The sequence below is a fragment of the Sycon ciliatum genome, chromosome 1, assembly GCF_964019385.1.
Source record: "Sycon ciliatum chromosome 1, ocSycCili1.1, whole genome shotgun sequence".
Classification (NCBI taxonomy): Eukaryota; Metazoa; Porifera; class Calcarea; order Leucosolenida; family Sycettidae; genus Sycon; species Sycon ciliatum.
The window spans coordinates 64,748,950-64,765,679 of NC_088643.1; the positions used below are offsets into that span (position 1 = coordinate 64,748,950).

Below are 16,730 nucleotides of genomic sequence, written 5' to 3' on the forward strand. Positions count from 1 at the left end.
TTGGCAGCACCACGGTTACCTTCATAGAAGACGGCTCTGGAGAGGAAAAGACAGACCAGAAAAGGTTACTATTATCTTCAGCACCGATCGCAAGGAGAAAGAAATATGGTCTGCTGTAGCCAAGGCACAAAATAAATCTGACAACACGATTCGCGATTCGAATATTTCAACAACAAAAAAACTCACCTCTGGAGTAACTCCTGTTTGTGGCCCGAGATCATTCCCTCCCGCGCCTTGAAAAAATCCTGCAGCGGCATCACAGTCCATGTCTCTCTCGGAGACTCTGCTCCTACCAGCAGGAGGTTTAGCACCGCTCGAAGCCATCGCAAACTACTTGAACTAAGCAGAAGACATTCCAAAACAAACCTGAAACACACTGTCAAAGATGCTGTCACGTTCAAAAACTAGCTCGATCGCGAGTGAGGTTGCCCCCGTGCTCGAACCCAGTATAATAAGGGGATCGGTCTATTACTAGTATACTAGTATTAGCAAGAGTAGATAAACAAGAGTGTGCAACTCCGGATCTCTCCTGCACAATCTGCAGATACCCCGCGCCCACGGCGGAATTTTTTGTTTACGTCACCTTTTTTCAGAGAAACGCGGCTTTGCCGCAGAGCAGTGTGAGAGCACGTGCTGGGCACCGACCTTGTAGTGTAAAGCCCAGCCAAGTGCACGAGGGAAAACTCTCCAAAAGGCTCGCAGCGCGTGCGTCGTCGAAAAGATTACGTCAACAAAAAATTCCGCCGTGGGCCAATCCATCCGGAGTTGCACACTCTTGTTTATCTACTCTTGGTATTAGTTTGTATCCCTGCCCCTGGTGATGTTTGTGCCTGGAGAGCACTATGTATAACCAGATAACTAGTAAAAAAGGTGCTCTTCAGGCACAATCTTCCTCAGCCTACTCAAGCTACGGTGAATTCCTCGAAACAAGCAGGGAGTGAGTGGAAGGTTCGATGGTCATCTCGTGTGCTGTGGATGGCAGTCGTGAGTCGGTCAAGTGAGAATTGAAGTGGGCTCTATTTTTCCAGAAGACACATCGAGGGGGTTATTATTTGAGAGAGGACTTTATTCGAGAGGGGGCTCTATTTTTTAATAGAAATACCAATTGTTTCACACTATTCATGCAGATCAGTACATGCAGTGACTACCGGTACACTCGATCGTTGTACGGTAAAGTACTCGTATTCGTAACTGCACTGTGTGGTATCAAGAGTACATAACCCGGGGCTATGTACTCTTGGTGGTATGGACATTGTGCACTCGATTATAGCCCCGGGCTTTTATACGAGACGGGGCTTTATTATTCCGATTCCCTCTGGCACACGGGCTCTATTCGAACGGGGCTTGTATTCGAGCGTTTACGGTATATTTCATTAAACATAGAACATCCATGCAAAAAAAGTCCAGGAAATCGAAGCGGAAGAGTTTTTAGACGTAACATAACCCAGAGCACGAATTAGCGGTGCGACCGAATAAAATGAACAGGTGAAGATTTGTGAGCTGTTCACTTCTCCGGAAGCTAACATACACTCAAGAAATCACGAGCAGGCACTAGCACCACCATATGCACATGAATTCTGGCTGGCCGTACTTCACGATGGTCTGCTCTGGAACGATTCCAAGACAACACAATGTGCTGCGTGATAGAAATTAAAACAATCTCCTTGCAATAAAGTTATAAGACATTTTTGTTAGAATCACCAAGCAGTGAAGCAAGAACACAACGATGGCATAGTAAAGAAACTGAAAACTCACAAATAAAACAAAACGTTCAGAACAATTACTATTACGCACTGGCTCAAGACGTGTAAGGTGCTGGTGAAAGAATTCTTAAAAGAGTACAGCAACTGAAAACTGCAGCTGAGGGTCCAGTCTGTCAAGACACGGTTCCCTACTTGGAAGACCAATTTCTCAAGTATTAAAAAAAGTATACCAACAAATAATCACTAAAGTAGATTGGACGGCAAGAAGGCAGGATGAAAGTGGAACTCAAGTGATACACTGCACCATGCAGTACAATCCCCTCCGGTCAAAAAAAAACAAAACAAAAAACAGTTTAGCGGTGACATGAATCATGCAGAGGTCAGCGCACCACGCCACACCCCCGGACAAAAAAAGAGAGCAGTAAAAGGGAGAACAACAACAACAACAAGGGAGGGGAAAGCTGAAGAAGAAAAAACAGGTCCAGTTTCCGTGTCGTCAGCCACCATCACAAACTAAAGCCAGCATACTACTGGCCGCTGCAGCGGCATTCTGGCTGCAAAGCAAAGAAATGGAAGGATGTTAACACACGGCAATGTGTAGAAAAGTGCGCAACGTCACTCGAACACAGAGTTCACCGTGTCACAGTTAGGAGAAAACTATGTTTGCTTGAAAATGTCACAAAGGCAAGATACATGAACGCAACTAAAAAGAGAGAGAGAGCGAAGAGGGAAGACAGAGGGAGAGAGAGAGAGAAAGGAAAGAGAAGAGAGAGAGAGAGAGAGAGAGAGAGAGAGAGAGGGGGGCGAGAGAGAGAGAGAGAGAGAGAGAGAGAGAGAGAGAGATAGAGAGAGAGGTTCAATTGTACTCCTCACGTCCGCGACAATCACCGAGTCTGGCTTGAGGACAGGATAGCTGTTCGTGAAACACTCCAGAGGAATCCGAACTCAAGCCATTCAACTTCCGCTACCCTTCCAGTTCCGCAACTTTCGTTTCCACGAGGCCATAGGACTAGCAGGAGCCATTGTTGGCCTTCTAACAACACAACTTTCCGTGCCCTACAATGCAGAATCACCAGAGAACACGGAGACCAAGCACAAAGCTATTTTCTGCCCAAGAACACACATCATTATGTAATTATACTACACATACCAACGGCCGTAAGCCCAAAGGGTAACGGGAGTGGTGGCCCCACTTTGAAGCGCATAAACTGTTTGCAGCAACGACTCCGAATGGTGGATGTGAATTGATCAGCGCTACAGTGCTCCGTGCATATAATTCATGCATAGTATCATTTGGCTACTTTTTATCTACTGCCATCTATTTTTGCAGAAAGGAAGAGGACATATGGATACGAGTTAAGAGTAGACATCCTTAGCAAAAGTACGATAACGCTAACTTTTACGGTACTCACTCCCAGCCGTGACAAAAGACGTTATCGGGTAACGGAAAAACGTTATAGAGCTCAAAATAACGGGCCGATGTTCATTATGGCAATTCTGCAAAAAATGCAAAAACTCTCATTGTTTTGTAACTGGCGGGAGATAAAAAGCACGTCCAGATCGAGATGAGAGTCGAGATTCCTTCCTCTTGTGAATATTTAGCTTATTTGGCTAGTTTTGCCTTTCAGTTGACAATGTCTGCGTCCTCTGCTTCGTGCCTTTCACCCTCTATCCCATCTGGGAAACAAAGGACCAGTTCCACGGCACTCCTGAGGAAGAAATTCATCGGCCTCTCCCAGACGTGCTGCCGGAGCTGGAGAACCCTTACAGCCTTCGGTGCTGCGTTTAGGAAAGGTTTTCCAAGGACCTGGGAACAGCGAAAACTTATTTTCGCCGTGCTTTTTCTATTCCAGAGTGAAAGACCTCGCCAAGGTATTCTTTCGGAACGACAGCAAACTAATACCTGGTTCAAAATTTTGAATTTCCCGCACCTGTTTCCACGAAAATTCATATTGCCACGGTTGTCACGACTACTTCGTCTGAACTATAACGTACATTGTGCTAAGGGAAAAGTCAGCTTGAACGATCCGAAGTACGGAAAGGTTTGCTTTTTTTGCTAAGGATATCTAATTACTCTCCATCACTGTATTCAGAGGTGTCAGGACGTCGAATGTCTCAGTACGAGGTGAATTGCTATTTCTGGACATTGTACATTTCTGGACATTTCGAGTAAAATAATTTTTCGTTGCGTGTACTTGAAGTAGAGTCAAGTCAGTCAAGTTGATGAAGTTTTTTCTTGCCGTAGTTGACAGCTGGGCTGTTGTAGTTTCTCCTCGTGTCAGTGCCTTGTTGATAGCCTTTGCTTGTGCGGCATTTCAACGAGTTTTGTGGTACTATATCGTATGAGAATTTTGAACTTTGAGTAAAATAAGAAGTAATGGACGAATTGTTGGCTTCCACATGTGCACTCCACTTCAGACGCTGCATAGTCTTGGACTTGTTGGCTAGAAGTGTGAAGAGGCCAACTGCAGTCCACCAATAGAAAAAACAAAAATGGTGCAGTATAGGATGCCTATCGACGCTATTTTACTTTCATGTCCAGAATTCCATACACTGAAATTTAGGCCAAAAATTGGCCTGTCCAAAACTACCTGCTATCAAGTCTCTGTAATCACAGCATGAGCAATTGTCACATATTTGGAAAGATAAAGGATTAGGCCATACAATAAATACAAAGATATAAGAAAAATGTATAACATACAGCCAGTAGGGCTCTATTTTATTTTCATGTCCAGAAATTGCTATTCACCTCGTACTCTGTCAGTTTTGTGCCTAGTTGTTGCACTTTCTGACTGTATATAGTATCTGGTTACAGTGATGGAGAGTTACTCCTAACTCGTATCCATATGCCCTTTTCCTTTCTACATTAATTTCATTATTGGCTCAACATCCGAGTTTCAAATCTATTACAGGTAGACTCCCTCTAATTCGAATACGGTATAATTCGAACATTCCGTGTAATTCGAACTTTTTCGTCGTACCGATCTTCTGCAAGTCACTTCAAGTCAAAATCGAATGCATAATTCGAAGTACGAAAAGTGCGCCGGTTGGATAATTCGAACCCAGTCTTCGTACAGAAGAGCTGTTTACAGTACATTGGCTATGTCCCTTGAACGCTTATTTCGAAGTGAGATTGAGTTGCAATCCTTGTAATTCGAAGTTCATTCTTTTCTCCTTCTCTAGCCAAGAGTAGCTCAAAAATCGATCGATGGTCCGCTGCAGGATCGACTATAGCGTCCAAGAAACCCACCTTCTCTCGAAATTTGATTCAAGCCCGTGCGAGGCAAATTGCAAAGGTTTGATTGAAGACGACTTCTTCCTGGTGGCAGACTCTCTTCGCGGATCTCGATGGCCTTTCTTACCGCGCCAGCTCGTGCGCGGAGATGTTGGCGCACAACAACACTATTGTCGTAAATATTGTCTATGCCTTTGCTCCACTTCCGTTCTTCAGAACGACGTGCTGCTGTCCAACGGCCTTTCATGACGCCGATTAGGCAGCGCAGTTCTTTTCCGTTGAAATTGTTTCAGGAAAGCTGCAGTGACTGACAACTTACTTCTTCACTAGATGTCAAAATGGTTTTGTGTCGATCCAGTGTTTTGATGATCCGTTAGCGTTGTACATGATCTGACCCGTACTTATGTTTCGTTGATGCAAATAAAAATGTGCCAAAAATATTCAGCAAGCGATTTCAAGCATTTTGACATACATAATTATCAGTGCATGGGGCTGCATTTGGATAATTAGAAGTTCTGGATAATTCGAAGTCAGGGCCTGGCAATTTGAGGTTCGGATTAAAGGGAGTCTACCTGTATTGCAATAGTACAAAGCTTAGTTCTACATGTTGTCAGTTCAGAGTGAATGATAAACTTGGATGCCTTTGCCAAACTTCAGCCGCGCTTCCCAACTTTTAAACTACTGGTACTGGCAACGTCTGTTATGCCCTGGCACCTAAATAAATAAATTCGACGGGTTCACGTACCGGGCAGGTCAAGAACAAGGAGTCGTACAACTCCCTGGTCAAGAACCACCTTTCCGCTTCCGTGGGACGCCACCACCCCATGATCAGGCGTCAGATGCGGCTCCTAAACGGTGGGGGAGAATAGATCAGATCCACCAACCAAAGGCCTAAATCCCATTTGCCACATCCATCCCTGGCACTTAAAACTAATAAACTGATTATTTTGATCATAAAGTTTGCATGACCAACAAATTCACAGTCGAACGTGCGGCTAACACAAAAATGACACAATTTTGGGCCTGAAAGAGGGGGGGGGGGGGGGGGAGAGCAGCTTAGACCCCGGTGCGGCTAACACCCCGGAAAATACGGCATGTACCTCTGATATCTGAGCGATGGCAGATCTGCACAAGCTGCCATTAATAGTAAAACCTGTTCATGGGGCCCACATACTCATTGAGACGGCCACGTGGACCAGAGGACCACTAAAACGATCTGTTCTACTAAAATCGACCGCGGCTAAGGGCTCATACCTGTGAATGAGTACCAAGCGTCCAGGGGGTATCAGAACCCCAAACGGCATTGAGCAGTCAGCCTTAGCAACCTCTGTTTCACTGTACTGTTCCAGTGAAAGCATCCCTCACATATCCAATAAACATAACAGAATGCATTTCACCCCTGCTCCTTCAGTTTTTACCGAACCCCATTGAGATGGACGTGGCAACTCATAAACCAAGATGGCAGTGACTGAAAGCAGGAGGTATCAGCACATTGCATGGTGCGAATGCAATGCACAATGACGGAAAGCCACATGGTAAGTGGCGGTGTGGCGTAAGTTAGCCGGAGAAGATAATTTCCTTCATGGGATGGGACAGTGAGTGATAAACGTCGGCAATGAAAAGAGATTGAAAAGTGACGGTGCTTTGGTTAAAAAATTGTAAAAAGAAATATTATGGTCGTGTCCTAGTATGATAGGACAATGGCAAAATCATAATAGAAGATCTTTCAAAATCCAGTGAAACAAATAATTTGTGGCCAAACAATGGCAGAGGAATGGCAAGGATGGAATGATTGGATATACATGTAAGTCAATCCAATAAGAAAAGCATTGGCATGGCTATTCGTGACATGCTATATAGGAAAGGAAAGGTGGCTGGCTAGAGTATAGAGCGGGAAAGAGCTCAAGTGTTTCACTGATTTCACAAAGACAACCACAAACGAACTGGCATAAACAACCACACCCACACAAACACACACGCACGCGCGCGCCCGAGAGATGGAACGCAGGATGGCCACTATTGTCAAAACCCTAATAGTAGCAACACCACATTGACTATCTTACAGGCCAGCCTTGGAAGATGAATAGGTTGTTGGTAGCGGCCACTGCTACAACCTTCTCACGCGGATGCCACGCTGAGTGCAGTACTTTCCGGTTGAAATCTATAGACTCAACGCTGAGCTCGGAGCGGTTACGCTTGCTGGACGCGTTGTTGGAGACCGCACGGTGCTGCAGCGGCTCGGTAGCGTGAATGGCTTCACGCGACGCCTCCAAGCACTCATTGAAGCCAGTGTTCACATTGAACACACGGAAGAAGTTGTTGTACGAGCCAGTCATGATGTGGCTGGTGGCGGACGCAGTCAAGGACAAAACACCACTGAACAGGGCCAGAACTACTAGTAGCAACAGCAATACTTGAAGTGAACACACCACTAGTACAACGATCAGCACTGCAAACGATGACAAATACCAGCATGAACATGGCATGTGATCACGTGTGCGCACCCCCCCCCCCCCCCCCCTTCCAAGATAATCCACTGGAATGACATCACCGCTTCCCAGCGAAAGAGATGATGTCAAACACGCCTGATATGAAAGAGCATTGGGCACATGGGCCTGGCTTACTTGTACTTTGAAGTAGTGATAATCAAGCCGGAATCCATGGACATATCAGCTTAGAATACTAGCTCTCGAATTGGTTTGGACAAGACAAAGCTAGGCTTTTGAAAACAACTTCATGACAAACACACACAGTTGGGAGGAGCACAATAGTAGGAGGAAAGGAGAGAGAGGATACGTATCGTTGCCACTCCAGCAGCACTGGAACTTGTCGAAGATGCAGTCATTCTCGTAAAGAGGACACAGCTGTGAGCGCAGGTAGTCGTGCACCTGGAATGTGTGCACCGGCTTCCGCTCCATCTTGACGTCCCACACCTTGATGGTGAGGTAGTCCCGGCTCAGCAAATAGCGGCCATCATGACTATAGCGCACATCTGATATGGATGCAATAATCTCTGAAAAGAATGACTTGCTAGACGGATCCATGGGCTCCTCAAATACTACGAAGGCCAGAGGCAGAAAATGAAGAAAGGACAAAAGCAGACATGAGGGGTGATTACCAGGATTACAGCAACAGCAGTGGCAGCAGAAAGAGCAGGACAGTATTCACCAACTACTTGGAGACGGTATGCAATGCTATCGAGATAACTGAGAATGTTGATCCCCCTCCAAACAGCCATGAGTACCACCAAGAGTACATAACCCCCCAGAGTGTGCATGCAACGCCTGATCCAGCTCTGCATAGGGTCTTGGTCGAGCGTAATCGGATCTTCTGATGTCATGCGCACATTCCATACCAGCGCAAGGCCCGTCTCGAGGCAGCGCACCATTGTTTTTGATCCGAGAGTGCCCGCGACTCCCCAGGTTCCTCTCAGATGTGACAGTGACGACTATTCATTAGTTCTATCTAAAGTGATGCAGCTGGAAAAGCGACTGTTTGCCATTGATAATGACGCTAAATTGGTCAAGTGTGCAAGTATAGCACACAGCGAACACCCAACTGGGCATGTACACACCTACGGCCCTACCTCAATTTAGGCTGTGATGTTCACATTTTCCGCTTGTGAAATATAAAATTTACATGAAAAAGTCGCACTGCATTCTTTTCGCGGACAGACTGTAGTACAGAACTTTGTACATCTGTACAACGGGCATAAGGACCATTGGTGATAGCTCTTCCTGATTCCATATGTGCAGACGCGCTTCCTTTTACTCCGGTGAAGTACAAGTACAAGTACAACCCTTTCCTAATAAATCAATGCCGCAGTCGCTACCACTATTAATTCGTAATAAGCACAAGTAAGCCAAATAAGGAAGCTTACAAAACACACATTGCAGCACCAATAAGGATATCGTGACTAATACGGCAGTTCATACACATACTTGTACGTGCAACTTTCACAGAAGAAGTGCTACTTTCTTAGTTTCTCTGGCACGCATAGATCACAGGAATGATATTCATATGGGAGACACATTGTATTGTACTTATGCCCAAAAGTTATGGGGCCTTAAAAGTTCGGAAAACTGCATTTTTCGTACTTGCAACCCACCATAACGGCAACAAAGTGCACACTAGTAAGTAATATTTAAACCCCTTACAAGAATATCATTTCTGGGGTGTATGCATGCCAGAGAACAACTTAGAACACTTCTTCTGTAAACATTTGTTCATGGTCAAAGGCGATATTAGATTCATAAAGATGAAATGGAACGGCTGCGTAAACGGTATCACGATCTCCCTGAAAGTTGCATAAAGGTATTTACACAGCGAAGTGCATATTCGGCGACCTCAACTTGCAGAGCCCTTGACGCTCTGGAAGAGGTACAGATGCTGCTGGACGCACACATGTACAAATAGTCATGTAATAGGAGCTGCTCCAGGCTTGGGTTGGTTAACGCCTAGCCAAACTGTACTCATATATCGTACAATGTACCGGTACATGCTGGGGTTGGTGGTCACCGGGAGATCCTACATAACGGGCACAATGTACGACAATAAAAGCACCCTGGCACACTCACGGTGTCGACGTTCATCTGTAAAACAATGGTAACAAGGTACGTATTACATACCTTTCGCATGCGAATCGCACAGGGCCGAAGCACGCATATCACACATACGAATGGATCCCTTGCTGATACTGTAGACGAACTCGTGCGAGTGGCTCGGGTGGAATTCTGCGGCGGTGATAACTTCCGTGAGTTCTTCCATGTTGGCCGGCTTTATATCGAGAATATCTGAGGGCGCCCCCGTCAAGGAATCCAATCATTGTCCAATAACGAGAGTACTAGTAACCCTGGACCCTGGCCACAAATATCAACAAACACTGTGAAAACTGAATTCAGCACATGACACACGTGCTAGCACTGTAGAGAAAGTTCCAGCCCAGTGTAGACCCTCACCGCAGAGCTGACAAAAGCATTAGCCTTTTAAACAGAGACACAGCATTGCTTGCAAGGAATAAATTCCAATATTTGCCGTGCATAGACAAGACCTTCCAGCGTGTTCGACTAAACTACGGCTAAATCAGGACAAACACACCAGTAAAACATGCTGAGGAGGATACTGAAGCTTTCCATGTTGTTGTCGATATTCCAGAGGTTGATTCGAAGATCATCTGCGGAGATGAATGTGACATTGTCGCTATTTAACGATACCGAGTTGATATGGTAGCCATGGGCATTAGCAAATATACGCTTTGGAATGGCTTCGATACTTGGGTCGGACGGTGTGAAGAACGGCACCTTGACGGTTGATATTGATTGGCTGTCTCGTAATACACCACCGTCTGTGACTGTGTTGAAACCAACCGCCCGCTTTGAACGCTCCACAATCTTCCATAGTTTAACGGTTTTATCTGCAGGGTGGCCAGGACAATAAAAGAAGAAAAAGAAAAGAAAAGAGAGAGCAAAGACGAGATTGAATAGAAAGCAATGAAATTTCTAACCCAAGCCCACGTAAAAATGGCAATGAGCTCTGTCAAAATACGCTGTAAGTTATGCAGATGCGTTGTTCAGATCAATTTTACTACCTCAACCCACTTTTAAGCAAAGGAAATACCCATGGAAAAGACACAGAAGTGCACATGCTCCACAAAACACCGAACGCAAACATACCATTTGTAGCTAAAAGGAAGTTTGCATGATTCGGCTGGCGCAACCATCGGATTTGGTTGATTTTTTCTTCAATCTCAAGACTCTTCAAGTAATCGAACTCCGCTTCATGGCTTTGAAATGTGCAGTAGACATTATAGTCAGCCGTATTCCGTACCTGAAGCAACATTACCACCACCACCACCACCACCACCACCACCACACCAACAACAGCAGCAGCAGCAACAAGAATATCCAAGACAATGAAGACAAATTAAATAATAAAAGGCTATACAGCCGTCCCTCTTTTATTCGGCACTTTATAAACCAGCACCCTCTTTAGACAAGCACCATTTTCAGTAACCAAAAAAGTCCTCATCATACACACTGCAGCAGAACATCAGATTTCATAATCCAGCACCCTTCCTAATCCAGCAGAATTTCTGTAGCACAAATGGTGCCGGATTATAAAGGGGCCACTGTAACAAGAGCTTTTTTTCTTTTCTTTTTTTTTACATATACTCATAGTTTCTTGTGAAGTTCAGCAACTCGATAGATGGATGAAACGTGCAGCAGAAATCAAACGCCTTGTTTGGCAATACACTCCAGCTGGGCCTTCAGATGCCCTGCTGCGCGTGAGATAGTCATGTCCACAGCCTATGGACTGCATTACGCACTTCTTGTATATTCACAGTAGACACGCAGCTTGGAACAACTGCGCCAAGTTGTCCATTAGAACAAGGTAAACACGCTGGTACATTATCATCCAGCGGCAAACTGCTCCTCACATTCTACACATGACTACCATCGGCCAGCACTAAATACCCCCCAAAAGAACTAGGCAACACGATGCCCACATCTGTCACTGGACGCAAGAAAACACCGAGATGACCAAGTGAGGTGACCACTTACAGATGAGTCTCTTTGAAAGATTACAATGCGGCCGCCTTTATCACCGGTGGCCAGAAGGTTACCACTCTCATTAAACTCGACAGCAGAGATGATATCAGCTACAGTAACAAACACACACACACACATAGGTCAGGTGAAACATCAGTACATGTACATGGATACCTGTATAGGGCTGAAGGACCAGCAATATAACACCAACACCACCAACACCAACACCACCAACACCAACACCACCAACAACAACAGCCTTTCTTCTCTGCCACTGCCCCTAGTGAGAATAAAGATTTCTAACAGCAGCAGCAGCCACAACAATAGCAGCAGCAGCAACAACAGCGGTGGCGACAACGACGACGACGACAACAACAACAACAACAACAACAACAACAACAGCTATACACTACATTTTTTACTTTCAATTAGAAAATCCTGAAACTTGAACGGTTAAATCATATGGCCAACATTCAACGAGGATCTAATTTTCCATCATGGGAGGGGGTAGGCGGCTGGTGCGACATTCGATCCTTTCAATACCATAATATGTTATAAAAATAAACTTGACAATACACGGATGTTACAGACAAACAGAATTACACAATCGGCCCTTTCTTACACAAGCACTGTCGGACCAACGGGCGCTCCTATTTGACAGCATTAGAACGTGTGTATACCTTGTGATGAAGCCGAAACGAAATACTTTCGTTTCAACTTTTAAAGCAATTCCACCTCCCCCACATGCGCTCTGTGGCTGACCTCATCACACCAGCAACATGACTTCGCTTTGCTAAAATAATATGAATAGCTTTCGCGTAGACAAGAAAAATCATGGCAACGAAAAGAGAGAATGGCGCACCAACAACAAGAACCCCGGTGTAGGCTGCTGGCGCGGCGTTCGATCATTTCAATACCATAATTTGTCACATATACCGGTAAAAGCCTGATGATACACGATACAGACACACAGAATTACTCAATCGTCCCTTGCCTACACGAACACTTGTGCATAGGTATACCTTGTGATTAAGGTGACTGCACAGTCATAATACACGGCGCACACTAAGAGGCGATTTACACTACTGCAGCGCATCCCGTTGGGAAGTGAAGCACGTGATCCCGAGAGCTTGCCGTGACGCGGGAAAAACGAAAATCGATTCACGCGGCAGGATGCACGACGGTACTTGCACTACAAAAAAGCCCACGGAATGCCACGGCATGCCATTTCCACCCCCAGCTACCTCATGGCACCGGGATCGTAACTTGTTACCGGGATAGCTCGTGGGATACGTTCGCGCCAAAATATGAGCTCAGGTGAATGAATCTCCATGGCAGCATCACGCACGGGATAATGCTAAAACTAGTGGGCTAACGCAGATAAATCTGCAAACAAACCTTTTGGAGACAACAGCTTTATACTACAAGGAGGACTAAGTTAGCTGAAAGCATTTCCTATTAGTCAACATGCATGAGTATCATGTAAAAACGATGATTACAGGGCACACAATGAGAAAGAACGAAAGGATTTGTTCAGAACTGTCTTCTTTTTACGGTCATCAGTGAATCTACGAAACAATGAAATGGGGAGTACAAGCTAACTTAGTCCTCCTTGTGGCTGTAGCAGAGAACTCTGTCGCTATTTTTTTTCAATACTAGGTAGTAGGGTTGTCAGTGAGAATCAGCGTTGAGTACCGTATTTCCTTGAACAGCCGCCGCGGCCTGTATTCAAAACTAGCAAAACGGGTGCGGCCCTGAAAAATAGTTGTACGTCACAATGTGCGTGCTGTATGCGTAGAGTTCACATACGATGTGCACTGTTGAACCTGTGTTGTCCAGCTACACTGTAGGCTAGTGCATCTTCTTTTCTTCTCCAGTTGCACTGGAAAGAATATCATGGCGAGTTAGCTTGAGGCTCGACTAGCAAGTTAGTTGCATGTTCAGCAGCAGCAGTCCCTCATGCCGACGAGGATGAAGTAGAGGAGCTTCAAGAAGACGTCGACGCTGAACATTTTGGATGCAATAATAAAAAAGGACGCGCAAGTTTTGTTCTCTCCCGTTTGATTTCTCTTTCTGCGTTCGTTTCTTTCACAGCGTCAGTGTCCACTTTCTCCTAGACAAGTTCTCCGATCTGAGTTCTTGGTTTTGTAGATTTGACAATCCTCAGTGCGTCTTCACATTTGATCCGTTTACTTTGTTCGCGTACCATTTTCTTTTTTGGTGGTCGATAAAATAACTCGTCTTGCTCTTCGTTATGTTGTGAGAGCTAGAGGTAATCATCATGACGTGTTCGATTTGTTCCCTTCTTTAGATCGCCTTTGAGTCCCTTGTCCGAACAGAAAGCAGCACTAGCTGCATGTGAAGGAGTATGACATCGTAGTTGAAGGTTATCTCGTAGCTGTGAAATTGCGTATAAATTGTCAACTGCTCTGTACTTGTGTACTAATAACCCTCAGTTCAAATAAACTGGCGGCGCTTATTCAAGGGCGGCTGGTAATAAAGGGGCGGCGGTTGTTCAAGGAGATACGGTAGTGAGAATCGTTAAAGCTCAGTCGATTTTTAGGAAACAAGCGTTTCGGAGAAGCATATACATTTCACATTATCTCTCTCCCATGTTCGCTTCTATTATTGTAGCCATGCATCATAAATCAAGAATGGTTATCGCACAGTGTGTCGTCTTGGTTGCAATATTAAAATTTAAGGAAATCGGTCAATTCGCCCCTCATTAGAATACTGCATTAGTTTTTTTACAGTACACGCATATCACTACGTGTACACTCAACAGTCACAGAACGGTGTCCAGCTGAGAGGTGCTCTGATAAGGTAGGGTCTAGTATGTTAGCATTCTGTGCCCTACATTACCCGGGGGAGAACACGCAAAGCGTCTTTGCAACAACACTGTCCATCTTAAACTTAAAGACAGTGAAGAGTTCGCCCCCCCCCCCCCCCCCACACAAATTATGAGAAACAGTACGACAGGGAATAATTTTTTTAACACTCTCTCGGCTATGAACAGCCATAAGGCTGTGCATGCTTTCTTACATGCAGGAGGATAATACTAGTATCAGGTTAACGACATTTACATATCATGTGAAAGCCGTTAATCTGAGGTCGGCATACAAAACCATACCAACAAAATGGACATCAGGTCACAGTACTACACTACTGTACAAATATTCCTACACGGAATTTTACGGCCACATAATACACTATTACACTAGAGTACACTGTTGGTCACCAAGTTGTTTGGACGTAGCACATGCAGCAAATATTCCATGAGAGTTGCCGCATATAACACAATTTGGATAATGCAAGAATTTGGCATCTTTTCCACGGTGCCATGTACAAATTGTAGGGTGCCTCCTCTTTCACAATATGCTTGCTGGTATTTTTTCTCTTCAAGCAGTTTACTGCTGTGACAAATCCAGAGAATAACTTCCACTTTTGAATAAGCTGCTAAAAGGGGGGCAAACGTGATGATCTTTAACGTACTTTACATAACATTTTCAAGAAAATGAAAATAGTTATCCACCAAATAAATACTTATAGAGCCCAAACATTTCACAGCACTGCATACTAATACATTTTTATACATGAATATTTCACAGACCATAGTCACAAGCCCATTTGTAGAGCAAGTGCAAGCATCTCTCGTGTTTGTAGTTCGTGGCCAGACAGGAACACGCCCGTAGAATAGCAAGGCAATTGCCCAATCGTAAAAGCGGAAACTCTTGAAGTAGCACCATGGATAGCCCGCATAACTGCCCTTTCGCACCACGACTTCTAGAATACGTCTGTATGACTACATTCAAACGCAACGAACTCTATTCCCCTTCCCTTTTGCTTTTACATACAAACACACAGACACAATGGGCAACAAATCCTACCCACAAACTGACAAAGTCTAGGGGAATCGTCTTACCTTCGGTAACATCGTCGTCAGCACTACCTTTCACTTGCGAAAACCTCCATGCAATCTCATCCTCTGAGGTACTTAGGTGAGAACTCATAGCAACCGTTCAGGGTTGGCACCCACCTCCAAGAAATTCGCAACGGAGAAGGTCGAGAACCTAACAGGACATACCTGCCGCCATCCTCCAATTTCAGAAAATTTATATCCACACCAACTATGGTCACGCACGTCAGAGCAATGACACCATTCGAGGGCTTCAACACACCAAGTCTTCTACCAAAGCTCTCCACAGTAAGAGCAATGGTGCACTATGGAGTATTCTGCATCAGAGTTTCCCAGCGAAACAGCCACCGCCAAGCAAACAGAAACTCACGTCCTACGACGATAAGCCAGATTCCAGTCGGTGGCCCAAAAAATCAATGACAAACGAGCCGAAAAGTTCACTCAGCGTTGAAGGCTCTGTACACTGCAAAAGCGTACACAGACTGTACGTGCATGACTGTTGTTTGTGTAGAAAATGTGTAGAAAATGTTACACTGACACAACGAGCCTCGCGAGGAGATCCGGACCCCCTTTTGAGTACGTAGATCTACGACCGCAGTACGAGTGAGCGACGTACGAGCCTGCGCAGCAGGCCGGCCTTCAAACGGCGCGGCGCACCGCGTTGAAACGCTACGATCGACGAGACTTGCACGTACAGCTAGCACCTACCCGTACCCGTGCGCGAAAAGTCGGAGCGGCGGAGGTCGAGGAGACAGCGCGCCGCCCTTGCCCTATACCCCTGGCCTAGTCAGTACCAGGTGACGTAACACGAGTGTAGTGGCGAGCAGTGATCATGTCACTGTGTTCACTGCACTAGTCTACAGTCCATTTCAAAACTATGACGCGTACCTAGGCAAAAACCGTTATGCCAGCATCTATACCACATAAAATCTGTGATCACTTTGTGCATAATTTTTTCCAAATTGGGCGTCTGTTATCCAATCCTTTAGAAACTATAATTATGAGAGTAATTGTGGAGCGATCCTGAGCAATATTCCGAAAACTATTCTCAAAAAGTTCCAGCCAAATTTGAAATATTTCAAAAACCCTACGCGTCTATAGTTTTGAAATGCACTGTAGGCTTTTCCACATTTAATACGCGAAAAAATAACGGGAAGATGCGGATGCAAAACTCGATTTTTCGGGGGAATGATGATTTTTGCCATTTGGGGCATGCATATATGCGAATGGCAGTCTCCAAAAAAATTTAAAAGATGCAAAAATTCAGCCAAGATGCGCGCGAAAATGCATCCGTTGCCATGGCAACAACATGGCCGCGATATACCCAC

General features: G+C 45.1%; 1 protein-coding gene across 1 annotated transcript; it reads right to left on the minus strand.

Moving 5' to 3' along the window:
- Positions 1–2,512: 2,512 nt before the first annotated feature.
- LOC135804863 (serine/threonine-protein phosphatase 2A 55 kDa regulatory subunit B alpha isoform-like) lies at positions 2,513–15,867 on the minus strand. Its single transcript, XM_065318833.1, has 8 exons — positions 15,409–15,867; positions 11,499–11,596; positions 10,611–10,764; positions 10,061–10,351; positions 9,567–9,731; positions 7,735–7,996; positions 7,002–7,281; positions 2,513–2,759 (listed from the first exon to the last, which is right to left on the minus strand). The coding sequence occupies exons 1-8, from the start codon at positions 15,494–15,496 to the stop codon at positions 2,658–2,660; spliced, it is 1,440 nt and encodes a 479-aa protein (XP_065174905.1). The 5' UTR covers positions 15,497–15,867; the 3' UTR covers positions 2,513–2,657.
- Positions 15,868–16,730: the final 863 nt, after the last annotated feature.

Excerpts from the sequence above, each read along its gene's own strand:
- LOC135804863 (XM_065318833.1), bottom strand. The coding sequence starts at position 15,496 with ATGAGTTCTCACCTAAGTACCTCAGAGGATGAGATTGCATGGAGGTTT. Across the intron at positions 10,765-11,498 it reads TCTTTCAAAGAGACTCATCT|GTACGGAATACGGCTGACTA; the intron begins GTAAGTGGTCAC and ends ATGTTGCTTCAG. Across the intron at positions 7,282-7,734 it reads TGCTGGAGTGGCAACGATAC|CCACATCATGACTGGCTCGT; the intron begins GTATCCTCTCTC and ends GTCCGCCACCAG.